Source organism: Mesocricetus auratus, unplaced genomic scaffold (assembly GCF_017639785.1).
Source record: "Mesocricetus auratus isolate SY011 unplaced genomic scaffold, BCM_Maur_2.0 Super-Scaffold_100031, whole genome shotgun sequence".
Taxonomy (NCBI): domain Eukaryota; kingdom Metazoa; phylum Chordata; class Mammalia; order Rodentia; family Cricetidae; genus Mesocricetus; species Mesocricetus auratus.
Genome location: NW_024429212.1, coordinates 16666888 through 16694243, shown reverse-complemented (window position 1 = coordinate 16694243; position 27356 = coordinate 16666888). Strand labels below are relative to the sequence as shown.

General features: G+C 45.3%; 1 protein-coding gene across 3 annotated transcripts; it reads right to left on the bottom strand.

Annotated features, from left to right (window-relative positions):
* Nucleotides 1-73: 73 nt before the first annotated feature.
* Nucleotides 74-27094, bottom strand: CUNH1orf146 (chromosome unknown C1orf146 homolog). Of its 3 annotated transcripts, none has more exons than XM_040733549.1 (6): nt 24712-27094; nt 9309-9419; nt 4840-4933; nt 2495-2663; nt 2040-2118; nt 74-795 (listed from the first exon to the last, which is right to left on the bottom strand). In XM_040733549.1, exons 2-6 carry the CDS (start codon nt 9375-9377, stop codon nt 652-654), a joined length of 555 nt encoding a protein of 184 aa, XP_040589483.1. In that variant the 5' UTR covers nt 9378-9419; nt 24712-27094; the 3' UTR covers nt 74-651. The 3 variants fall into 3 exon arrangements, 2 of the variants coding, with proteins under 2 accessions (XP_040589483.1, XP_040589482.1); XM_040733548.1 differs by lacking the exon at nt 24712-27094 and adding an exon at nt 12766-12893; XR_005872355.1 differs by lacking the exons at nt 2040-2118; nt 24712-27094 and adding exons at nt 2151-2345; nt 12766-12893 and having other exon boundaries at nt 707-795.
* Between the last annotated feature and the right edge of the window lie 262 nt (nt 27095-27356).

Sequence of the window (27356 nt, the reverse complement as noted above, 5' to 3'; positions counted from 1 at the left end):
TTTTGGAGACAGGGTTTCTCTGTGGCTTTGGAGGCTGTCCTGGAACTCCCTCTGTAGACCAGGCTGGCCTCGAACTCACAGAGATCTGCCTGCCTCTGCCTCCTGAGTGCTGGGATTAAAGGCGTGTGCTACCAACGCCCGGCTTGATTGGTTTCTTAACTTTCCTCCCTTCCCATGCCTTGGAAGCAGTCTTACAGAGTGTCGAGTGTCTGGAGTGCACTGGGAGGTGGAGGAGGATAGTTAAAAACCACATGAAACCCGTCTCAAGAACCTTGAGATGCCGTCTAGCAGCTATATATGAAAGTGCCTGCAGACATTGTTTTTAGAAAACCCCAAAACGTACATGGCTTTAGTCCAACTAGTAAATGCTGTACTTCCGTTTCTTACTAGAGTTGTGCATCCAACTTGGGTGTCATTAAGCAACTATGACTTTTATTGTATGTACCAATTATTTTTCCTTGTTTTTCCATGGTTTTTATAACAAGGGTATGTGTATGCCAGGGTAGCACTGTCCCATGTATTTACACTCCAGATCACTTAACCAAACTCTCAAAAGAAAATCATGTTTAATTGTATACATAAATAGACATTTGGACATTATAATTTAGTAAGTTTGATTGTTCTGGTATTTTTCTAGAATAACACTTATGATCAATACTCTGAATTTGCACTAACTGAATCAGTACTCAGTTTTATCTTTTGAAGTGTTCTCCAAACAGGACTGTGCTCTATGATGTAAGCTTTAGTTGTTATCATTCTATAGCAGATGCTATCTATGGTTGGCTTGGAGGTTGTCTGAAAGAAGATGTAAACATGTAACATTATTTACAGAAACAGTATTTTTGTAGGATTATATTTTTAAAAATTCATTCTACTGGAGTGGTGGTTTGTCTTGGATCCCCTCACTTGGGCTAACAATGCTTCTAAGAGCCATAAACCATCTAACAAAGACCCCAACCCCAGGCATGAGAAGCCCTCTTTTGAGTTGTTGATCAGGGTTGTCCAAGAGACTCCCCAACATTACAGGCTATGGTCATTGCCCTTGGTTGCCCCATATGTAGAAGGCAAGTCCCTACTGCTGAAGGCAGTATGTACTTCAGACACGGCCTTGAGGCCCAGAGCTGGAGTGGACCCGACAGCTTTCCCAAGGACTAGCTTTCACGGTACCAGAAGATACCATGCAAGCTTCCAAATGAAGGAAGCAACCAACAGTCCTACCCAGTTAAGATGCTTATGAACTACAACAATGACCAGCATGGCTTTGTAGCCATAAAGGTGCAATAGTGGCACTCATGTCTTAGCAGGAACCATAACTGCAAATGGACTTACGACTAATCAATAAGAGGGAGATCACACTTGCTCCTGGGAACCTAGTCAGCTACCCAGGACTGGTGAAGTCATGGATCTTGGAGGAAAACCTACGAACACCAGTTTAATAAACCAGCATAATACCTAACTACTTTAAATATTTGTCCTTCTATCCACAGACAAATGTAGTCCTTGTCCGTCATCAAGAAAACTTCTCTTTCCAAAATACAAGAGATCATTGCAGAAAACCACAACCGATCAAGAGGCAGAGTTGAGCCTACTCTAAATGATACAACTACAACATAACTCCTGTACCTAAGGCTCAGGGCTCATTGCAAAAGAGGTCAAAAAGACTTTTTTTAAAAGCCAAAAGAATGGGGAGTTTGCTGTGAAATTGTGTCTCCTAAAATGTCAGAAGCTACACCCATGAAGCCGCCCCAGGGAAAAGCACCCTCACTGGTCATCTAATACTTGGTGGCCAGCCTGGAAATCACATTAGTAACATGAAGGGGATAAACAGGTCATAGTTATTTAGGAACACATGTGTAACCACTAAAGGAAAAGGCCACAAATTTGAAAGAATGGGGATATGTGGGAGGACTTTAAGGGATGAAGGAGAGGGAGATAATGATGCAATTATCTCAAAATTTTATTCAACAATGAAACCTTGAAAACTGTTGCCATCATGTGCATTTGTGCATGAGTACCTCCCTCCCCGCCAGGTGACTTACCTTAGCTATAGTGCACATAAGGTCAACAGCGTTTACTGTGTTGTGGACAGGCAGTATTCGTAAGCTACTGCCCAAGAATCTGAAAAGAGAGTGATTCAGTAACTGACTCACGTTTGCTGTCATCAGCAGGACAAGGAGGGAGTGAGCTCCACTGTCCCATGCTCATCCAATCACATCCTGCATTGTGCCTTAGGAGATCTGAGGTGGTTGTGTAACCAGAATTCAGTGCTCACTTTGGGTTGCTTCTGTAGGTCAATCATCAAGTCAACTCTATAGTCACCCTGGCTTAAGGAACAGCTGTCTGCCCTGTTTGATTACATATGACAGGTTATAAAGTTTATCTTCTAGCAAAACAAAACTCAACTGCCTACAAGTATTAAGAACTGAAGTAAACAAAGCAGTGTCAAAACAAACGGGAAAAAAAAAAAACCCTGAGCTGTGCTTTGCTTCCATACCTCTGATGAATCCTGAACATGAGAGCCCATTCTTCAGGCCCATGGAGTGGAGCAAATAGAACCAAAAAGCTATTCTGGTGAATGTTAATAAACTTCTCAATTTTGGTTAGAAATATTTCCTCAGCTGATATCACACATTCTTTAGCATCCATCAATAAAAATGCAACTCCTAGAAAAGGTAAAGATAATGTAGTGAATTTCATAAGCTCATAAGATCAGGGACAAACTCACAAGGGATAGAATTTGTTATTATAATTCTTATTTAACAAAATAGTTTGGTTAATTCTTTGGCATGCTCTTTTTTTTTTTTTTTTTTTTTTGGTTTTTCGAGACAGGGTTTCTCTGTATTGTTTTTTGGACCATGTCCTGGAACTCGCTTGGTAGACCAGGCTGGTCTCGAACTCACAGAGATCTGCCTGCCTCTGCCTCCCGAGTGCTGGGATTAAAGGCATGCGCCACCACCGCCTGGCATTTGGCATGCTCTTATAGCAGAATTACTGTTCTAAATAGTTAAAGGAAAAACAGTGGCCAGTAATTTTTTTTCCTCCCAAGGCACTGGGCATATGAAGATGATGGCTCTTTTTAATTAGAAGATTAAGTCTATTTTAAAAGTTAATCCTTTGGCTGGGCGTTGGTGGCGCACGCCTTTAATCCCAGCACTTGTGAGGCAGAGGCAGGTGGATCTCTGAGTTTGAGGCCAGACTGGTCTACAGATCAAGTTCCAGGACAGCCTCCAAAACAATACAGAGAAACCCTGTCTTGAAAAACAAAAACAAAAACAAACAAACAAAAAAAGTTAACCCTTCAAACCAGGTGTGGTTGTGCACACCTACAATCCCAGCATATGAAACACTGAGACAGGAGATTCAAGGTGAGTCCAAAGTCATCCCGGGCTATACACCAGCCAGAACTATATAATGAGAACTTGTCTCAAAAATATTTTATACTAAAATATTTTTTAAATCTTTTACTGGCGAGGCTGAGACAGGGCTCAACAGTTAAGAGCACTGGTTGCTCTTTCAGAGGAGCCGGGTTCAACTCCTAGCACCACATGGCAGGTCTCAACTGTCTGTAACTCTAATTCCCTGGGATCCAACACCTTCACACCAATGCACACCAGGAAAGTTAAAATAAGCTATTCAAAATCATTTACTGGCTTACTCCTCCCTCCCCATACCCATTATCTTATAAGTACTCCATGTGTTAGCAACTTGGAAGATCATGCATGTATTGACTTTCAAAAGCTAGAAATCAATGAGAAGGGTGGTTTAAAACAAATCTTCAATAACTTTTTGTTGAAGAAACCTTCCTACAAGATCAGGGATCATATAAGTTAAAACATTCCCGTGAGCAGAGAGTTGGTATCTGGACTGGGGTTAGTTACAGCTGTCAGAAGGTGCAGGCGAGACAGTCTATAGCGTGTGGTTACAGTGACTGAATGCCTTTGTACATTTTACATGACCTCTCTTTCCTCATTGTCCTCTTCTAGAACATGGAAAGGGTAATCCTTGTGGGACTGTCAGAGGGTTAAATATACAGATGATAACGAAAACGTAAGGTTGCCAAGAATATTTGATGTTTTTCTCTCCAGAATGTTTTCTGTTCAGTAAAGAGGGATGATCTGACCTGGGTAATTTTCACCATGAAGATCTTTCTAGATGATCCAAAAAGCACCTGCCTTCCAAAAATCTCTGCAAGAGCAGTAAACCTCCTAACAGAATCTTCTCTTTCTTCTTATTTTGAGGTGGTCTCCCTGTGTGGTCCAGGTTGGCCTACCCGCAGTGGGATTGCTGGCTTGGTGTGACCGTTCCCAGACTCAGAGGCCTCCCCTCCTCCACCCCGCTTATCACTTCTGTTACTTCCCGCGCACAGATGGAGCTGCACCTCCATATTCCCTTCTCAGCCTAATTTAATCCTGTACTTTGCTCATGACTCACATACATTTTTAGAATTTCAGGAACAGTTATTTGTCCCCGAAAAGTTCTTCACTGCTTTTTTTTTTCAGTAAGTAAAACTAATGGGAAAACATCATATATTGTTTGGGTATGCAAATTTGGCAAAGGTATATTGCTGGCCTCTGTTAACAATTTATATTTACTGTTAGGTGAGAGGACGTTTCTATTTTCGCCTGGGTTTAAAAGTAACTTCCAGACTCCACTTAACCAAAGGGACGTCTCCTCGGTTGGCCAGATGCACTGCGTTGCAGCAAAAGCAAAAGCAGCCCATTTACTCTATTGAAAGATAGCACACTGAGCTATTACACTGCTGCTGAGCTCCAAGCTTAGCAGAGACACCCACATACTTAAAGGGAACTTAAGTAAAGGCAGTCAGCAAATCTACCGTACCGGAGAGAGAGAAGACAACCGATCCTCTTTCCAGCGTGTCTGAGTACCGGACCTTGTGCCTTCGACTTTCTAGGGCAGTTGCAATCTCAGAACTCTTAAAAGAATTTCAGAAACAAAAACATAAGACATGCCTGAAATGGTTTTTATTACACTTAGTACAAAAGTAAGTGTTTAACAGTTTATCACTGTTCCACTTAAAGATTTGTCACCAAACAAACAAACAAACCTACTCTCTAGGGCAAAAGACTGAGAGAGGAGTGAGACCATTCTTCTCTGGGACAGAAATGGGAGCAGCGTTGAAGAGCTAAAAACTACGAGAACCAGGGGAAATCCTTTTTATTTATTTGTTGGTTTTCCAAGACAGGGTTTCCTTATGTGGCTCTGGCTGTCCTGGAACTCTCTGTAGACCAGGCTGGCCCCAGAAATCCACCTGCCTCTGCCCACTTCCCCTCATCTGCCCCTGCCCCTGCATGCTGGCATTAAAGGTGTGCATCACCACTGCCCGGCAGGGAAAATTCCTTTTTCATTTTTAAATTCATCTATTTATTTTATAACCCAGTTCAGCCTCCCTTGCTCCTCTCCTCCCAGCCCATCTCCCCCATTCTCCCCTCTTCCCCCCCCCCATCCCCTCCCCTTCTGCCTCCATCCCAGGAAAGGAACCAGAGGGGTCGAGGATACCACAAGAAAACTCCACAATCAACTAACCTGAGCTTTCACAGGGGCTTACAGAGACTGAACCAACAACCAGGGAACCTGCATGAGATTGACCTAGATAACACTGCATGTGTGTTAGTCACAGTTGTGTAGCTTGGTCCTCTTGTAGGAGACCTAACAGTGGGAAAAGTGGCTGTCTCCGAATCTTGCTGGGTTTTTTTGGGAGATTTCTTTTTAAAAAATGATCTGGCTTCGAGACCAGCCTGGACTACCAAGCAAGTTCCAGGAGAAACCCTGTCTCGGAAAAAAAAAAAAAAAAGATCTGGCAATGGGTTCTTCTATGCATTAGTGAATAACTGGAAGAAGCTGGGAACTGTTTCTTAGATGGCTGAGAGGCCCATATATTACACACAGAATATCCTATAGGTGACAGCCAATTTCCTAATTTGTGTGTTTACATTTACTGTAGGTGAGCCAGAAAATATACAAAGGCAGCATTACTGTACTCTGATTTAAGTGTTACCATTCAAAATAGTTGCCTTACTTACTATTCTACCTAAAATACCAGATCTTAGCAATGAAAGAGCCAAAACCCAAGTGGTTACTTTATCTCCTAATTGGTTAGAGCCCAAGCTGTCAGCCTCCACACTAAAAAGAAAGATCCACTACCGAGGTGCTAGGGGGATGGATCAGTCACTTCCTGGGCAAGCATTAGTGACTACGTTCACATCCCTAAGTCATAGGAACAGTCAGCTGTGGCCACTCATGTCTTAACCCCAGCTGGACACGAGAGACTCTGTCTTATGAAGACAGGGAAGAAAAAAGTAGAGCAGGGCACATCACATCCTCCGCTGGCCTCTGCACATGCATGTACAGACATTTGCATCCACACACATGTACACATACTCTACATACATGTGCACACACATGCACACACCCCCTTACCTTAACTAACTTTACATTTTCCTTCAGAACAACATAATCTAAGTGTGCAGTCTAAAATATCTGCTCCTTTCTTTCCTAAAGAGAGTGTTCTATGTTACTGAGGCTTTGTCCTGGAGTTCAACCATGGCCCTTTATTGTGTGGATTTAAATTGTACACTGCTTCCAGCAATGGCAGAATCAGTAATTTAGGTCAACTCTCCTGCTGAAGGAACTTGAAAAGTGACAGTTTGAAAACAAATCTGTACAAATGCATCAAAGAGCTAGCAGGGTATCGAGAAATTGTAAGGCCAAGTTCTTTACAGAAATTCAAAGACGGGACCCCAGCATTTAGGACATTTCTTCCCCAAGGGCACCTGCCAATTCAAGAAGGGCAGAGGAAAAGCTGAGGAGAGCTTTTGACAAAAGTAGAGCAGCTCTCACAGGGGAACAACCAGCTTCAAACCACTTCAGTCCCTGGCACCGGATTAAGGTGACACTGAATCGCTAGGACTTACAGCGCCTTGGAGAAGCATTTCTCAGTCAGGGCTCCTCAACGCCCACAACAGGAGAAAACTCAGTGCTTGCCTTCCCAGTTCCCCCAATTAGTACAGCTCTAGATGCAGAGGTCAACTAATAACACACAGCTTGGTTTGCCAAATTCAGCAAAGAAAAACTCAGTTAAACTTGAATTACAGATGTAAAAATTGTTTCCAGTGCTGAAAATCAAATCAGGAGCCTTGCACAGGTGCTCTACCATTGTTTGGTGATGTAATTTAAAATATAGCTTATGTATGTAATATTTAGGACTTACGTTAAATGCATTATTCATCTAAAATGAAATTTTCTGTTTTGCCTGACAAACCAAGCATCAATCTAATTCTATTACAGAATTAAGGCCTTTATAGAAGAAGAGTATATTCTTCTACATATATTATAGACCTCAAACTACTTGTACAATTTTTAAAATATAAATTACAACACACCCCACAAACACATTAGCCAAATGTACAGATATAAGTTTACAAGAAAGAGAACCACCATAAATAGTACCTAATAAAAATGGGTTCACAGGGATCCATATAGTTCTGCTTTCTATGTTCAAGGGGATGAAAGATGTTGAAAATTTTAGCTAAGAACAAAAAAAAAAAGGAAGGATGCAACAGAGTCAGCAAAACTACCTAAAATGTTAATCATACTTTAAAATAAAAAAAGGAGTTTATCAGCCAAGTGGTGGTGCACACCTTTAATCCCAGCACTTGGAAGGCAGAGGCAGGCAGATCTCTGTGAGTTCAAGACCAGTCTGGTATACAGAGCGAGTTCCAGAACAGCCAGAATTACACAGAGAAATCCTGTCTTGAAAACTACCAGCCAAAAAAAACCTTGTTCCATTTGTTTATACATCACAAATAAAAATATAGTAAGCTTCCTGAATGTACAATCTTCAAAGCTAGTATCTAGAAATCCTCACACGAAAGGAAATACAGATTCAGACAGAAACAGGAAAGAGCACTTAAGGAGCAAGAGCTCGTTGAAAAATGAGAAGGGCCGGGCGGTGGTGGCGCATGCCTTTAATCCCAGCACTCGGGAGGCAGAGGCAGGCAGATCTCTGTGAGTTCGAGACCAGCCTGGTCTACCGAGTGAGTTCCAGGACATGGTCCAAAAAACAATACAGAGAAACCCTGTCTCGAAAAACCAAAAAAAGAAAAAGAAAATGAGAAGGATTCCAATATGGAAATCTTCCCCGTGGAAATGGAAAATTTCAGAGTTCAACCTGACAAATTTAACCTCTACAACATGATGCTTACAAACATATAACTGGTGACAATACACTCTCAGCAAAGCATAAGACATAGCAGAAGGAGCCACACGTTTCCCCACGTTTCTTAAGACATCAGGGACACAACAACGTCATCTTGTACCTCCCTCCCCTGCATTTTCCAGTTCATAGCTTGAGCCCAGGACTTTGCAAATGATAGACAAGTGCCAGGTTCAGGGGGAGTCTCCAAACCTTAATGTCTAAGCTGCACATGCATATGCAGACTATAAGGATAGGGTAGACTACAAAAGTAAACAGCTCAACTGTGCAAAACTACAAAAGAGAAAACCACAGCCCCATCTTTAGTAAATAATGTCAAAAATAAAATGTTAGCAAATGAAATTTTAAGGGGATAACAAGAAAAATCTACAGTAGTCAACTCTTTTTAACAAAGAACCACAAAGATTTCACTACTTAGGATCTTTTTGGCAAATAACACAAAAGTGCGTTTGAAACATGAACATTTCTGAATGTGCAGAGACGACCAGATCATGGGGGTTATGATCGAGTATTTAGTGTACTGATGAACCCAAAATCAGAATACACTAGCAAGACATGGCAGTATATGCCTTTATCCCCAGCACTTGCCATGCCATGGCAGGAGGACCAGGAGACCAGGAGCTGAGTGCCGTCCTCAGTTATAGCATGTTGGAGGCTAGGCTCAGCTACATGAGGCTCTGTCTCGGAAAAGTAAATGAAATAAGCAATAAAGGAAATATAAAAGAGCACAGGGCCAGGAATGGCAGCACACACCTGTAATCACCGTGCATGGGAGGATGAGGGTAGGAGGGTTAGAAATCCCAGGTCTTCAGCTCCAAAGCAAGTTTGAAGTCTGAGCTAATGAGACCCTACCTAAAAAAAGACACTAACATTTCCAACTTGCCAACATTTATGAAAGTAGGGTTTTTGAATGTGACTGCAAAAATGTACATAACTTTGAAATACATTTAGCATGTTTACTTTCAGTTCACGTAACTGGATTCTTAAGCCTAAGATCTTTCAAAAACACTGTCTGTCTTACGTGAGGTGCTTCAAGTTTTGTAAATGGAGACCAGTGGTCTAAATACCCCCTTACCTTGAGAGATGAGCTGATGATAATGGTGGTTGTCCATTTTAGTCTTTCTTTCCCTCCACTTGTATCCATTGATAGCCTTTAGATAAACCCAGATTCTAATTGTGCCACAATCTGAGAAAATGAAGAACAAAGAAAATACATAGAAATGTTTGATGAGTAAATAAATTTAACACAGCAATAAAACATCAAAGTCAGACAACGGAGGAAGTGTCTGGCTGAACACTTGGCTACTTTGATCCTAGGCTGACCTCAAACTCACTCTCAGCTTCCAGGTGCTGAGATTACAGGCATAACACACATATCTGGCTCTTGATCTTTCTTTTAACACTGAGACGCAATTGCTGGTAGAGCACTAACCTAAAGAAACTATGACTTGTGTTGAAAACTGTCTATCCATTTATAAACCAAAGAATTAGCCTACCAATATCAGAACACAAATAGATGTAAAGTTTTTACGCACAGTAATGACATCACAACATCTTCAGCATTAGCGTTTTCTGGCAACAGTTCTAAGCCCATACCGTAGGGTCACAGGACAAAGGCCAGAAGATATCAGAGCACATGTATGTTGTGATGTAGGATGGGAACCTGGGGTAGTAATCCTCAACCTTTTATAGGCAATTCTGAACCCTATTCTGCAGACAAACCCCATCTCCAGTGAAACATGCATAGCTAGGCACCAAACTGTTTTGGGTTTTGTTTTTTGAGACAAGGTTTCTCTATAGCTTTGGAGCCTGTCCCAGAAGTCACTCCAGGCTGGCTAAGAACTCACAGAGATCCACCCGTCTCTGCCTCTCCAGGGCTGGGATTAAAGGCATGTGTCACCACCACCCAGCCCAAACTGGTTTTTATACAATTCTCCATAAAAGAAACTGGGTTCTTTGGAGAAACAGTTGATTGCAGAACATAGACAGGAAATATGTACGAGGAGCCAGAATTCTGTATTGCCCAGAAGGACATGTTTAAAAATAAACTGCGTTAACAGGGATATAATGGCAGAGGAGGCCAATCAAATGGCCAAAGATATGAGTGGAAAAACAAACAAACTGTGGTGGTTTGGATAAAGATGGCCCCCATAGACTCATAGGCAGTGGCACTATTGGGAGGCGTGGCCTTGCTGCAGTAGGCGTGGCCTTGTTGGAGGAAGTGTGTAGATCGGGGCATCTCACATGCTCAAGCCCTCCATTCTCCTTCAAGCCACCACATCAGACATACTCTGCGTTATTTACAATTTATATAAATCTGAATGTCCTAAAGATAGCTTACTCGGGACTGAAGGGATGGCTCAACATGTGAGAGCGTGTATCAGTCTTGCAGAGAGCCTGAGTTTGATTCCCTGAAGCCACAGAGGGATCTGGTGCCTCTGGTCTCCGTGGGCACCAGCATTTACATGCCTACACCATATGCAAAACTGAAAAATAATCTTTTAAAAAGCAATTTTTTATGCACATGGGTATTTTGCCTGTATGAATGACTGTTGTAACTTAAGAAAGGCAGTGGAAAGAGGATGATGCCAGGAGCCAGGATTCAAGCAGAAGGGTTTTTTATTAGAGAAAGGGAGCATAAAAAGGGGAAAGGGGAGGGGGAGACTGGCCACTGGGGACAGGAGTGGCAGAAGAGAAGAGAGAGGAGGGAGGGAGGCAGAGATAGAGAAAGAATGGGAAAGGTGGGCGGGGCCCTTTAAAAAGGGGACATAGTGAATGTGCACAGGTGGTGCTCTCAGTGGCTGCAGCCGAGGGCTCATACTGTCAGGACCCCAAGGACAGGCCAGTACAGATGCCTGAATAGTAATAAGGTGTGCCTGGTGGCTGCAGAGCCAGAAGAGGTCAGACCTCCTGGAACTGGAGTTACAGACAGTTGTGAGCTGCCATGTGGGTGCTTGGAACTGAACTAAGGCTCTCTGGAGAAGTAGCCAGTGCTCTTTACTGCCGAGGCACCTCTCCAGCTTCCAAACAATACAGCTTTAGAATGATAGAAAACAAAACAAAAAAATGTCTACTCCAGGAAAATAACCTCCAAAGGAAATGGGACTTGTTCAGAAATTCCTTACTCTCTTGAGCACTTAGCATATATTTTTTTTTACAAAAGGATTGTTTAGAAGTGTATTTTATTATCTCACCAGCTAAACCATATACTAATGAATGTCAACTAAGCTGACATCCCGCATGCTACCTAATACAGAAGTAGTTCAAAGCAAAATTTAGAAACCGACTAATGCAAACGACAGTCACTTTGGGAGACAGTGTGTTATGTTCGTGTCCCCGAAGGCAGTCTCCCCTACTTCCGAACAGCTCTGATAATTACCGAGTTCTTCCTGCTGAGTTAAAGACCAGCTGCTCCACGATGCCCTCATTTACTGCATGAATGAGTGAATGACAAGCCAGCTGAGCGCAAGCAACGACATCTGGGATGCATAAACCAGCACTTGATACAAGCGGAATGAAGTGGATTCGCCTCCCCACACCCGCTACACACAATGAGGTGGCCAACGGTGGCTAATTAATAATACACTCGTAGGACGCATGCGTGGCAAGGTTTGCGGTTAGATTTTTGAGCACTGGCTGGTGCGAGATCAGTAAGGGGTACGGTTGTTTAACCCTTCACACCCTCATTATTGGTTTTGGAAACTAACTGGGAAGTGATTTATTTATTTATTTAGAGACCTGACAAGTGGGAAGAGAATCGGGGTCAGCCATTTCCCAAAGGTGCACCGATGAGGATCCGAAATCGGAAAACCAGGGAGGACTGGGGGGGCATCGCTTTTCCTCCGCATTTCCACCGGAAGAGTAGGCTGGCAGTCAGGGCGCGAACTCACTCCAGAGCTACTTAACTTGAGCCAAATCACCTGACCTCGAGTTGGACCCTACTTCCTCTTCTAAAAAAACAAAAACAAAAAAACCGGAAATCTTAGACCCTTAGGGCTGGAGGCTGGGGTTTTAAAAGCACAGGCTGCTCTTCCGGAGGATGGGGCAAGTTGGAGGCTTCAATTCCCAGCACGTGGTCCACAGACAGACACGAAGACAGCATTTCCACAGGCGGAAACCAGAGAACAAAACAACTCAGACGCAAAGCCCTCCTGGCTCCGGCTTTGTTTAGTTTTGTTTTGTTTTCCAGGATGGGGAATAGTCTTCAGTGGGACCACGTGTGGGGCTGCGCCGTCACTTCCTGTGAGCCACCTTTCCGGCTGCTGCCGGGGCCCACGGGGGTCTTCCCGGCATCTCCCATGCCTTTTTCTTGGGATAAAGGACGACGGATAAGGGGCGAAAAACACAAATGCACGGGGGCCCACAACCGCCCGAGAGGCAGCGGGCTCTGCACCCCAGGAACTTTCCCGCCTCCCGGCGAGCACGGGCAGACTCCTTCCTCGCGCCACCAAGCCCTGAGGGACAGAGAGGACACCACCGCAGCCACAGGGAACCCCGACGGAGAGGCAGGGCCGCCTCCGCCATAAACACACCTGGCCTTGGGGCTCCGCTCGTCTCCCCAGCACCAGGCCGGAAGCGGCTTCGCCAGGCGCCTGGGACCCCCGCCCCCAGCCGCGGTGCATGCTGGGCCTGGGCTTCTGTGCGCAGCCGCAGACCCGACTCTGCTCCCCGGGGAAGATTCTCACAGGGCGTGGTCACCCGCGCCTGCATTGCCCTGCAGAGGCAGGCGGGTCTCTGCGAGTTTGCAGCGGTAGAGCCAGGCAAAGGCCACGCCACAACAGTGAGGAAGCAAATCAGGCCTGCTGCGGTATCCCAAAAACTCCATCGCCAGGCTGATTACTCTGGTCCTACTGGAGACAAAGTCCAGGGCACCCCAAGAGGTCCTGACGATTCTTCAGCTCCCCTCCCTTATAAACCCTTCTCCACCTGGCTCCTCCCTACAGCTCCCTGTCAGCTCGTTGCTGAGCCAGCCCCCTGACCCTGACCACAGGTGAATTTTATTTACTCAAACCCATCAGCTTTGCATCATTAAACAAATGTTCCAGAGCATAAACAAAAGTAACACACCTGAAAGCAGTCTGCAACAGGATCTAACACCAGCACACAGACATACATGTAGGCGAAATGCCGGTGTACATAGGATTAAAAATAAATAATTAAAAAATGAGCTGGGCGGTGGTGGCACACGCCTTTAATCCTAGCACTCAGGAGGCAGACACAGGCAGATCTCTGAGTTTGAAGTCATCCTGGTCTACAGAGTGAGTTCCAGGACAGCCAGGGCAACTCAGAGAAACCCTGTCTCAAAAATACAATGTAACTTGGTGCTATGTACATCGAATATACACTAGTTGGATTTTTATTTCTTATTTATTTATTTATTTATTTATTTATTTATTTATTTTTGGTTTTTTTTCCAGACTGGGGTTTTGAAGGAACCAGACCCTCACTCAGCCACCTGCTTTAGCAGCCATGACAGGCTACAGAAAAGACAAAAGGAAACTCCAGGTCCTCTGGCCTTTCAGAGCCTACGGTCAAAACTGAACACAAATTCTAGACCATCCCCCCCACCTCCTAGATACTTAGTTCCTGGGAACTGTTTGGCTACAAAAGAAACTCCAGGGGGGGACCTAAACCTCCTAGGTAGTCTCCAGGATACGGTTCTGAAAACTATTGGTGTCTATGAACAACAGGCCACCTGCAGGTAACAAGACAATGCCATAGAAACCACAGAATGTTCCCTCTCAGCACTGACCAATGAAAATAATTGGTACACAGGTATTTCATGTCAAAATATGATGGAAAATTCTCCTGGTTGTTCCCAAATGTCAACCAATCAGAAACCAACCTGCACCTACTGATGTAATCCTGTAGCTTTTGTCTTTAAAACCTAGCAGTAGACAGGGAACTTTACTCCCTCTGGAGGCTGCTGTGTCAGCTTGCTAGATGGAGTCCCTGTCATGGTTGGATGGACAATTAAAGCCTTGCTTTTGCAGTTTGGTGGGTCTGTCTTTCTGGTGGTGTCTGAGGCATCTTTGCAACTAGGGCAAAACAGGTTTCTTTGTGTAACAGTGCAGGCTGTCTTGGAACTTGCTTCGGAGACCAGGCTAGCCTCTGCACCTCTCCAGTGCTGGGATTAAAAGTATGCACCACCACCCCCTGGCAGATTTTTTTTTTAAAGAAATGTTAGAAGATGGCAAGATGTCTTCACAAGTAAAAGCAGCTTGCCTCCAAGCCTGACAACGTGCACTGGTGCCCACACACTGGGTTCCTGGGACCCATATGCTAAAAGGAAAGAACTGACTCTCACATGTTGTTCTCTGACATCTGCTTCTGCACCATGGCAACACATATACACACGCTCGTGCAGGCATGTGCGAGGGCATACACACACACATATGCATGCATAGGTAATAAATGAAATTTTAAAAATGAAATCCTAAAATAGAAACATAATGTTACAAATAGAACAACTTGAATGCAGCCGGAGAATTCAATCCACGTTAGCAATGGGAAAGACTTAATTCTGGAAGATTAAACAGGCCGTGAGGGTTTACGAGAGTGTCTCCACGGTGGAGAGGAGAGAGAAAAGATAACTCACGGGGCTCACAAACTAGAGAACACAACAAAGGAGAAGAACAGATACACAATGTAAAGGACACTCTAGGTGAACAGAAGACCTGCAGATGCACACAGAAAGGAACAACTGCACTCTTGACAAAATAAAGCATAGGAATCTTACATCTGTACATGGCCGGAGGATGCTGCAAACACACTGGCAGCCCGCTACAACCGTTGATTTTATAATTTTATCTTTATTAATAATGGATGTCTGCTTTACATTTCTTTAGTAAGTGTTTTACTGTTCACTCTGTTTTTGCCCATTTCTATTTCTTGTTCTGATAGCTTTGTTAGTGCTTGTCTAATATTTCTTACTTAGCTGTTTGCATTCTTCTGATTGATACATAGAAGACACTTATATATTAAGAATATAAATACGTGTCCTAGCTCTTAAAATATTGCCTATTTTCCTTCCTTTTTTTCCTATTAAAATATTTTAGCCGCTGGGCGTTGGTGGCGCACGCCTTTAATCCCAGCACTCGGGAGGCAGAGGCAGGCGGATCTCTGTGAGTTCGAGGCCAGCCTGGTCTACAGAGCGAGTTCCAGGACAGCCTCCAAAAACCACAGAGAAACCCTGTCTCGAAAAACCAATATATATATATATATATATATATATATATATATTTAGCAATGACAGTTAAGTCAAAGAATGTATATATACTTTTGACATTTTACTCGGATTAGACAGTCAATCAATATGAATAAAATGTAATTGTGCTGGCAATTAAAATAGACTGAAATATAAAAATGAGATATTTTTACACAAGTGATGCATCACCCTCCAAGGCAGTGTAAAGACTCCAAACTTCAGTCTCATGGGAATGACATGAATCCTCACCCTCACCCCTCTGCCCAGGGTCAGGTTCAGAAGGGTGACAAAGCGTTCCTAAGGGATCTGAATGTTGACAGTGCGTAGACAATTTCCCGCCGGAAATTAGGACCTGAAGACGGTTTCCTAAAGAGACAGCTCCTGTTGAGATTAGCTAAATAACCCCGTCTCCGTGTTCATCCTGTGTGATAACCCCGTCTCCGTGTTCATCCTGTGTGATAACCCTCTCCATGTTCATCCTGTGTGATAACCCCGTCTCCGTGTTCATCCTGCGTGATAACCCCGTCTCCGTGTTCATCCTGCGTGATAACCCCGTCTCCATGTTCATCCTGTGTGATAACCCTCTCCATGTTCATCCTGTGTGATAACCCTCTCCATGTTCATCCTGTGTGATAACCCCGTCTCTGTGTTCATCCTGTGTGATAACCCCGTCTCCGTGTTCATCCTGCGTGATAACCCCGTCTCCGTGTTCATCCTGTGTGATAACCCCGTCTCCATGTTCATCCTGTGTGATAACCCTCTCCATGTTCATCCTGTGTGATAACCCTCTCCATGTTCATCCTGTGTGATAACCCCGTCTCCGTGTTCATCCTGCGTGATAACCCTCTCCGTGTTCATCCTGTGTGATAACCCCGTCTCCATGTTCATCCTGTGTGATAACCCCGTCTCCGTGTTCATCCTGTGTGATAACCCCGTCTCCGTGTTCATCCTGTGTGATAACCCTCTCCATGTTCATCCTGTGTGATAACCCCGTCTCCATGTTCATCCTGTGTGATAACCCTCTCCATGTTCATCCTGTGTGATAACCCCGTCTCCATGTTCATCCTGTGTGATAACCCTCTCCGTGTTCATCCTGTGTGATAACCCGTCTGTGTTCATCCTGTGTGATAACCCCGTCTCCGTGTTCATCCTGTGTGATAACCCTCTCCATGTTCATCCTGTGTGATAACCCCGTCTCCATGTTCATCCTGTGTGATAACCCTCTCCATGTTCATCCTGTGTGATAACCCCGTCTCCGTGTTCATCCTGTGTGATAACCCTCTCCATGTTCATCCTGTGTGATAACCCCGTCTCCATGTTCATCCTGTGTGATAACCCTCTCCGTGTTCATCCTGTGTGATAACCCGTCTGTGTTCATCCTGTGTGATAACCCCGTCTCCGTGTTCATCCTGTGTGATAACCCCGTCTCCGTGTTCATCCTGTGTGATAACCCCGTCTCCGTGTTCATCCTGTGTGATAACCCCCTCCGTGTTCATCCTGTGTGATAACCCCCTCGGTGTTCATTCCCTGCACACAGAAGCGCTGCTGAGTTTGGAGCCTGCTCCTGTAACTATCCTAAGACGTCAGGACCACATCGTCTTCCCAAGTGTGCTTGACGACCTGAGGCAACCTCCCCGGAAGGGCACGGTGAGCCGGGGGAGGGTGTTGTTGCCACGGCGACGGGCCACGCACGCACATGACGCTGCACGCCGCACGTGGGCTGGGCGTGCCGTGTGCTGACTCGGGCAGCCCTGGTTTCCTGCTTAGCTCAGGGACCGTGGGAGCACAGTTTCCCTGCACGCTGTGCTGGGGGCTTGGAATCTCAGCCTGACTTGAAGTTACGAAGGGAGTTTAGTGTTGTCTGACCTGAGTAACAATCGACTGGTGGAGCGCGTGATGCTGCTAGGACTCAGTTTTCTAATGCAGCTCAGTGTGTGATCAATGCGTGTGCAGCGGGCGAGCTCCGGGGTTTTCTTCCGTCCCTGCCTCTGCCTCCCATCTGACCAAGCGTGGGGACCACAGGTGCGGTCACCACGTCCGGTCACCACATCCTGCCCCCACCCAGGCTTCCGTTTTATTTTCGTTAAGCACAAAAGTAGTTTCCCAACTTATCTTTTCCTGCCTTGTAATCTTTTTTATGACATCGTGAGCCTATCTATAGTCCACGTTTATAATAGCCAAGTTATCCATCCACGTTTTATGTCCTCGGTGTCCATGCAACGGTGGTTTCTCTTGGCCGGGCTGACACTTGGTTGCTGACACTTGCAACAGTTCTTCCTGGAGGCTAAACTAAGGAGGAGGGAAGACTCAGCCCTCGTCGGGGAGGACGAAACCATCAACCCGACAGGGCATTAGTGCTACTACTGTTTCCTAGCCGCAGGTGTTACATGACCAGCTGCCACCGTCATGGCCTTGTGGCGTGAAGGAGCCTGCCCCCTTATAAGCCAGGCACTGTGGTGTAGATGGAGACCCCTCTACCCCCAGCACTGACCACGCCTGGCACAGGTAACGTGGGGGCAAGCGCGTGAGTATAAAGGTCAAGATAGGAGGGCTTCCTGCTCTCTCGGGTAGGCTGTGGTCGAGGTCAGAGACCAGCAGAGCGCTGACCTCAGTTCCCAGCTTCTCGTGTAAGTGACTTCTCTCTCTCTAATATAAAGTATCCTACGACTCCCTACCCTGTGTGTGGTAATTGTAGTCATTTGTCGGATCGGATCGGGACAGGTATACTTGCACTCGGGAGCCACAGAATACTGAGTGCTACACAGCTCAGGTGGAAAGGTATCCTGGAGCTCCGGAGCCAAGGACCACCACAGGTTGCAGTAAGCTTAACAGCTTACAGCCCAGCCTCAGGGAAAGACTTCCCAGGGTTATCGGCTCTGCTCCAGCAGGACAGGGTCTTCCAGCCAGGGACATTCGCCCAGTGTAGCAGTTTTGCTCTGCAGGACGTTTCTCGGGCCAAGGCTCTGCTCCCGGAGAGCAGAGAGGGGAGTGTTGACAGGGCCAGCAAAAGTGTTACAGCCCTGCTGGCTCAGCTCTGCAGCAAAAGAAGATCTTCACCCAAAGCTCATCGAAGGGGTTTATTGGGAGGGAAGAATCCAGGAGAGTGGCAGAGGACCCACAAGCTGAACAGACACAGGGTTTATATAGGGCTTCCAGAGTGGGGATTAGTCAGATTTAATGCTGAGCTCACATTGGCTAGAGCTCCTGCTCGAGAATTGGTTAGTTTTCTCACAGGGTTAGGGTCAGATTTGGCTCTGGTTTCAGGGCCAAAGTGTGTTTCTTTCTCTGGTTCTTTTTAGCCTTTTGGCTCCAATCTTAGGGCCAGGGTGCATTTCTTTCACCGACTCTGCTTCCAGGGACAAAGTGTGTTTCTTTGGCCCCTTTTCCCTACAGTAATTTTCGGCTTCACCGTCAGTTTCTCACAAGGACAAACTTGAACCCTTATGGATCATCTTACAATGCCACTTTCCCATGGTTCCCTTTTGATGTCACACTGTTAAATCACTGAATCTATGGGGGTGATTTTCTTTCTTTCTGTCTTTCTTTTTTTTTTTTTTTTTTTTTTTTTGGTTTTAGGAGACAGGGTTTCTCTGTATTGTTTTGGAGGCTGTCGGTCCAGCCCGGCCTCGAACTCACAGAGATCCTCCTGCCTTTGCCTCCCGAGTGCTGGGATTAAAGACGTGCGCTATCACTGCCTGGCTTGGGAGTGATTTTCTTATCTGGACTACCGACATTCTAAGTGAGGTCTTCCCAACTGTTAAGTGGCCTTGCGTGCCTTAAATAAAACTGCCATATGCTGTTTTAATACGTGGCTGTATCATGCCGGAGCATTGCCACGATTACGTAAGTGGTATTTTGAATAAGAATTGCTCCCACAGAGCTCATGTATTTGGATGCTTAGTCATTCCGGAGTAGGACTGTTTGAGAAGGACTAGGAGGCATGGCCTTGTTGATGTAGGTTGTGGCCTTGTTGGAGGAAGTGTGCCACTGGGGTGGACTTTAAGGTTTCAAAAGTCACCATGGAGCCCCAAGTCCTTCCCTCTCTGCCTACTGACCAGGACGTAGCTCTAGCTCCTGCCTCCCTGCTGAGCCAACCCCCCAAGGAAATGATTCCTCTTGTAAGAGTTGCCTTGGTCCTGGTGTCCCTGGACAGCAATAGAACAATGAGTAAGGCAGGCATTATTCCATAATTTCTATGTTAGCTTCCTACATTGCATGTGATGGCATTTCATAGTCTAAAATGACTTAGCAACTTTGGTCAGGACTAATGGGATGATGTCTCACTATGCTGCCTAGGCTGGCAAACTCCAGGCCAAGTGATCATCTACCTTAGCACCCAAGTATTGGCACCAGGACTGCCACCATGTGCCACTCTCAAGGTTTTGAAGGGTGCATCTAAGACTTTGTCAGTTTCTTCCAAGTTTATCTATGTAGATTTTCTGAGTCAATTTGCTAATTTGTATTTAAGTCATTCGTTTCATCCAGCATTTCAGCTGTGTTTGTATGCTAATTTCTTTTCTTTTCTTTTTTTTTTTTTTGGTTTTTCAAGACAGGGTTTCTCTGTATTGATTTGGTATCCAGGCACTCAATCTGTAGATCAGGCTTGGTCTCGAATTTACAGAGATCCACCTGCCTCTGCCTCTGCCTCCTGAGTGCTGAGTGCTGGGATTAAAGGCGTACACCACTACTGCCTGGCTTTTAACGTGTTTTTAAAATTTACATTTACTTAATGTGCATGTGCTCGTGTTTGTGGATGTGCTTTTTTTTTTTTTTTTTTTTTTTTTTTTTGGTTTTTACAAGACAGGGTTTCTCTGTATTGTTTTGGAGGCTTTCGGTCCAGCCTGCCTCTGCCTCCCGAGTGCTGGGATTAAAGGCGTGTGCCACCACCGCCTGGCCTGTGGATGTGTTTTATTGTGTGTGTGCTCGTGTTTGTGGATGTGCTTCATTGTGTGTGCTTGTGTTTGTACTGCCACAGCATCCTTTGGAGGTTAGGGGACAACCTGAGGGAGTTGGTCCTCTCCTCTCACCATGTGGGTCTTGGGAATGGAGCTCAGATCACCAGGCTTGGCAGCAAGCGCCTTTACCTGCTGAGCCATCTCGCCAACCCTTCTTCCTGACTGGGCACCATGACTGTCTGTGTTACCTCCTTCCGGTTTATTATGGTTTAATTTAATGCTACTCTGACTGTATGTTTTATGTAATTTATTCCAAATAAGACGCTGCAAAAAAGAGACTTTACTTCAAAGCAGCATGGTACGACTGCAAAAACAGACCTTATAACCAGAGAGCTCGGAAATACACCCACACATGCATAGTCGACCCATCCTCATCAGTGAGGCCAGGCCAATCTCTTCCATAAACAGCGCCGAGAAGCTGACTACTCACACGTGGAAGAATGAAATTGGGACTCTGCTTCATTTCGTCCACAACAATCAACTTAAAGCCTGCTGACATCTTAAAAGTAAGAGATGAAATTATTTGATGAAAATGGGGCACAAGCTTCTTTCTATTGGTGTAAGCAATAATCTTAAGAATCATTTGTTTTTAATTGTGTGTGTGCATGTGTGTATGTGCCTGTGTGCAAGTGTGTGCATACATACATGTGTCCGTCTAGGCAGCCGTAAGCTGTCCAGTGTGGGTGCTGGCAACTGATCCCAGCCTCTTTACCACTGAGCCATCTCTCCTGATCATAGGCAACAGTTCTTAAAAAAACATGCAACCCCCAGGCATCAAAACAAAAATGAAACATGATTGCTTCTAACTGAAAGTTTCTGCACAACAAAGCAAACAACAGAGCTGATTGACAAAGGGCACTGAAGAGACAACCTATGGAGTGGGAAGATGTATTTGGAAAACATATACCCAATAAGAAAAATCCAAAATACATAAGGAACTCAGCTAAAGAGCGAGAAAACAACCTGATTATAAAGTGTGCAAAAGATCTGAATAGATATACCTCAATAGTGAATAAAAGAAGTGTGCCTTAGCCTAGCACGCACAAAGCAAGCCTTGGGTGCAACTCTGAGCTCTCCAGAGGAAATGGGGGGAGGAGGTTATATACAGAAAAAAATGCTCAAGATCACCATGATGAGGGAAATGCAAATTAAAATAGCAATGAGACCATAACTGCTAGGATGCTTATTATCAAAAACAAAGGGCATTAATTAGCTTTTAATTAGGATGTAGAGAAGAGAGTGTATTCACTACATTGCTGTAAATGTAAACTGTGCGGGCATTCTGGGAAAAAGAGGAGATATATTCCTCAGAAAAATCAATGGTGACACATGCCACCAGGTAACTCTAGTCTTTAGGAGGCAGAAGCAGAGGGAAAAATGAGTCCAAGGCCTGCCTGTGCTGCATAGAGCATCACAGGCCAGACTGAGGTGAACAAGGACCCCAGACTCAAAAAACAAAGAGAAATCAAAATTAGAAATCAGGCTTAGTGATGTAGACCTATAATTCCAGTTACTAAAGAAGCTGAGACAGAAGGATCAGAAGTTCAAGGCTAGCCTGAGTAACTTAGTGAGGTCCTGTCTCACAGTAAAAAGATATTAGACAGTGATAGCACACATGGTCTTGTGTTGTGGAATGTTAAAGATGTGTTACATTTGTTTATGCTGTGGAGTATTTGATTAATGATGCAAAGATGTGTTGCATTCTTTTATGTTGCATTTTTGTAACCCTGGGAAGCTGTGTTACTTTGGCTTGCCTAAACTGCCTGATTGGTCTACTAAAGAGCTGACTGGCCAAAAGCTAGGCAAGAGAGGAAACAGGTGGGGCTGATGGGCAGGGAGACTAAATAGGAGGAGAAATCTAGGCTGGAGAAAAAAACAGGAAGAGAGAGGGAGGAGGAGAGGAGGGCACAAAGGGCCAGCCCCCCAGTCAGCCATGGAGTAAGAAGGAAATAAAGGTATATAGAATAGAGAAAGGTGAAAGCCAGGAGGCAAAAGGTAGATGGGATAACTTAAGAAAAGCTAGCTAGAAATAAGTCAAGCTAAGGCCAGGCATTCCTAAGTAAGAATAAGTTTCCGTGAGTTTATTTGGGAGCTAGGTGACAGGCTACCAAAGAGTAAGAGAGAAACACACACACACACACACACACACACACAACCAACTACAGTCCTAATTCAATCCCACTAATAAAAAAATAAAAACTGTAACTATCCTAGGACCCAGCAATCCTACTGAATCTTTGTGCATCTAAAGGCAATGAAATTTGTCTCTCAAGGTTACCTATATCCCCATGTTTGCTGCATTATAATTCACAATAGCTGAGATAGGAGCCAACCTAAGTGTCTACTCCTCTGGAGAAATATTCTTTCCTGCAAGAAGAAGCTCGGAAAGTAACAAGACTTACAAGGTCCCTCCCCACATTTTCATGTTGGGGAGACTGTAGCAAGGCTTGTCGAAACAAGACATGGAGGGAGCTCCAGGATGCAGCCTTTGTGAGTCATCACAGGGGGGGGAGAGAGAGAGAGAGAGAGAGAGAGAGAGAGAGAGAGAGAGAGAGAGAGAGAGAGAGAGAGAGAGAGAGAGAGAGAGAGAGAGAGAGAGAGAGAGAGAGAGAGAGAGAGAGAGAGGAGAGAGTGTGTGTGTGTGTCCGTGTACGCGCATCAGGGGTATGTTTGCTGGTGATGCAGCTAGACTTGGGTGGAATCGTTTCCTTGGTTTGCCGCTGGTGCCCAGTCTGGGTGAAGAGATACTTGTTCAGGTCTCCCCAGGAAAAGTCATGCAATGCAGCTGGTACGTGCGTGGACAGGGGCTGAGGGGCTGACAGAGCCAAAGATGAGCTGGGGGAAAGGTTTGCTTGGCTTCTGAAGCAGTGGTTGAGGCTGACCATCGGGCAGAGTGTCTGGAGTGACCCTGATGGAGCTCTTACCCACTGTGGTTCAGCATGGCGTGCCTCCTGGCTGTTGAAGTAGGTGCGTGTGCCCTGTAACGTGTTGTAGGACATGCCACCAAAGCTGAACCAATTGAGGGGGATCTTCCTTGGGGATAATGTTGAGGTGACTGTCTTCTTCTCTATGTGGTATGTGCTAGTATGCATCCTTGTTGAATGGGGTCCATTTTACAAACCTATCCCAAACAGCTGAGGAATTAGGGAAGACATAGCTCAGGGTTGAACATACGGGACAGGATTCTAAGCGAGCCGTGATGGCTGCTGTGTGGCCTTTGCTGTGGCCTCTAAGACACACAGCTGAAGCGAAGCTGTTTGCCACAGCGAGCTTGCTCGTGTGAGGGGATCACGCCAGGAAAAGCATGCAGCTGCTTTCTGCTTTGGCAGGGAGGGTGGGGAAGGGAGTATGAGGAGGAAGTGGTAGCTTGCCATTTCATACAGCTGGCAGGATGCAAGGGAACCAGCAAAGCTAGATCTGAGGAGCACTTCCTGATCCAGAAATGTGGAACCCCAGGGAAAGAACCAGGCGGTGAAGAGGGAGGCAGTGGGGCAGAGATACCCTCAAACCCAACCTTTAACAGAGAGGAAGGGAAAATCCATGATCCAAGCATGCAGACCGAGGGCCTTAATAATGGTTCGGTGTAGAAATCCAAGATGATCAGGAAACTCTGCACTTAAACTCCTTTAATTGGGGGGGGACCTCTGAAGAATGAAAAACCTTGCACAAAATGGCTTATGAGGCTGTGGCATATGGGGACAGATGGGGTTGGTCTGTCATATACAATATAGCCTGAAGCAATATGACAGAAAACACTCAAATGAGCCCCCAGGGACACTTAGTTGTCACTGGCTGGGGTCTCCATAATTATCAGGGAATGGAAAACAATATAGGAAGGATAGACAGTAGTAAGGCAACTGGGCATGAGAGAGGCGATGTTTGGGTGCCACAGAGGTTCACAGGAGGGCTGGAAAGAGGGTTGTCCGCAGAAAACGTGGGACCCTGAGCCCTGGGGTATGCTACGCCACCACAGAGAAGCCCATGACGGCATGGGTGAAGATCTCTTTACGGTAGGACATGCTCTTCATGAGAGAGGGGAGCCTTGGTGGATCTAAATGATTTAGACTGGCGCGTGAGTTTGCTTTGTACGGCACCAAAGCTTTTGGGATGAGAGATGGGCAAATACGTCTGTCCAGGTCACTCAAAGGCAAATGTGACATGTTAATTACTGAGCTGGAGTTCCCATGAGAAAGTTAACAGAGTACCAAATGTAATGCGAGTTGTTAGCCTCTGAAGGCTTTAAAGCTGAAATAATTTACATACAATTTACATACAGCATACATGATAAAGCTGTGGAGGTGAGAAGTTAAGCTTACCGCGAGGATGGGCAGTCCTGTCCCCAGAGAATGCAGGATGTGTTTCTCCGGTGCGGAGAAAGTAAGAGCGTGATGACTGTTGATCCAGCTTGGGTTTGGCTGATGGAAAGACAAAGGTCACGGTATTGGCCTAGAGCCCATCAGAACCAGGGACCTGGCTCCACGGCAGGCACGGCAGGCTAAAGCTCAGCTTTGCTCTCTGTTGGTCCTGAGCTGGGTCAAAAGCACAGAGAGATCAGGCATCGGTGGCACACACCTTTAATCCCAGCATTCAGGAGGCAGAGAGAGGTGGATGTCTTCGAGTATGGTCTACAGAGCAACTTCCAGGGCAGACAAGGCTATACAGAGAAACTCTGTCTGGAAAACAAAACAAAAAAGCACAGAGACTGGCAGAGGTGGGAACTGTGCAGTGGTTCCATGGTGACAGTAGTGCCACCACAGGATGAGGCTCAAGGCAAATGACATGAGGGGCTGGGTGAACAAAGTCCCCATCCACGTACCCAACTTTGCTCCTCTGACAACTGACACAAGTGATGGGATAATTCATGCACTATTAGACTGATTTTTAAAAGTAACCCCTTAGCCATCAAACTTGTAACGGGTGATGGCAGGCCCCCAGATGGAGATCCTGCCTCCTTCTGTAAAAAAGATTTCATTACATAATATTAACCTTTGAGTATTTAATGTAAAGACTTCAAGAGATCAGCTTGAAGGACCGTAAAAATCGCAGTTAAGGAGATGATAATGGCACTCCCAGGAGCCATAAGGTTACTGAACGTAAAATCCCAGTATCCAGGATGGTTCGTCTCCCGTTGAGTTGTGGGCGGGGGGGAGGCTTCACAAACCATGAAGGCCATTTGCCACTGTTGTTGAGGGCATGCAGTCAACTGAAGACACAACGTCCTTTGGTTGACCGGGACGGAGAAACCGAGCTAGCCAGCAGAGGGGCTCTTCCGGGTCAGCCTGTGATTCCTGCAGAGAAGTGACTGTTGCCAAGGCACAAAGGGCCAATGGTCAACTGTAACTGGGAAGAAAAAGGAAATCGCACATCTATAGCGTCGGCTCCTAGGCTCAGGCAACTTTGTGAAAGAGAAGGCACGAGTGACTGTTGTGTGGGTACTTCCTGCCTGTTGAGTTCTTCTCTGTGGTGAAATTGGAAACACAAGAAACTTCCAGGCTCATGAAGCTATTGAGATTCACAAGGCCGCTCCCCACATAAGCACCTTAATGTCTCCAGCAGGGTGAGCAGTGTGGAGCTATGGAGAGAGCTCGGGGGACACCCATGATGACGGGCTTTTCTATGACGGACTTGTATACCCATGCTCCTGAAAGTAAACCCAATAAACCCACTGATCCACTAAGGTAGACTCGGGTAGAACTGCTTCCCTGGTATGTGCCCTAGCTAGGGTGAACAAGCATTTGTCTATGCCTGCCCAGAAAAAAAAAAGCAACATCTGAAAATGGATAGAAAATACAGTACTGATCAGCCTCTGGAAAAAAGAAAAAGGAAGTCCTGGGCCTTGCGGCATTAATGTGCTATCTCATCAAGTGAAGTGAATCAGGTGCAGAAAGACAAACACTACATGGTGCCCGTTGTGTGTAGAATCTAAAAGTGTGAAACTCATGGAAGCATGATGGGATGGTGGTTGCCAAAGTATCGCGAAAAGGGCACATACTAGTGAAAGGGTACAGATTCCAGTTCTTCTAAGTACAGCATGGTTACAACGGTCAATACTATATAATGCAGCTGAAATTTTATAAAGGGATTGGCCTTAAATATTTTTATACACACAAGACATAGAAAGTTGGGATGTTATGTGGCTACATACATAAATACAACCCGTTTCTCCCCCACAATCATCTTTTCTTGTTGTTAGAGATTTTTGTAAGCAGTTTTGATCACTGCATGAGTTATAGATACACTACATGATTTATTTAAAAACTTTTCTTAAAAATGTTGTTTTTTGGGTATGTCATGTCGAGGCATGCATGTGGAGGGTTAGGACAATCTGTGGGAGTTGGTTCTTCCCTTCTGCCAAGCAGGGGCTGGGGGCTGAACACAGGTCATCTGGCTTGGTGGCAAGCTCCTTAACCTGCCCAGCCATCTCATCAGCCCTATTTAAATTTTTTTCCTCCATCTAGCTCGAAGATAAACATTTTTTAGACAAGCCTTTGTTTGAGATTATTATTTTAATCACAGACAGGGTCTTGCTATGTAGCCCAGGTTGGCTGTGCATTGTGATTTTCCTGCCTCTTCTAAGTGTTGGGGTTTCAGACACACCACCAAAGGCCTTCCAATTCTTTTCTCTTAATGGGGGATCCCAACAGGGGGAACGTGGGTTGGATCTGAGGTCATGAACACTTTTTTTTTTTTTTGGTTTTTACGAAACAGGGTTTCTCTATATTGTTTTGGAGGCTGTCGGTCCAGCCTGGCCTCGAACTCACAGAGATCCGCCTGCCTCTGCCTCCCGAGTGCTGGGATTAAAGGCGTGCACCACCACCGCCCGGCCAGTCATGAACACTTTTGACAGAGTTGCCTAACCATTTACTGGAAAGGTAAGCTGTACTCCTAAAATGACATGAGAACCTCAACACTGTTCTCTTGCCAGCATTGCCTTTACAAAGAGAAAAGGGCTGTTAAAAAT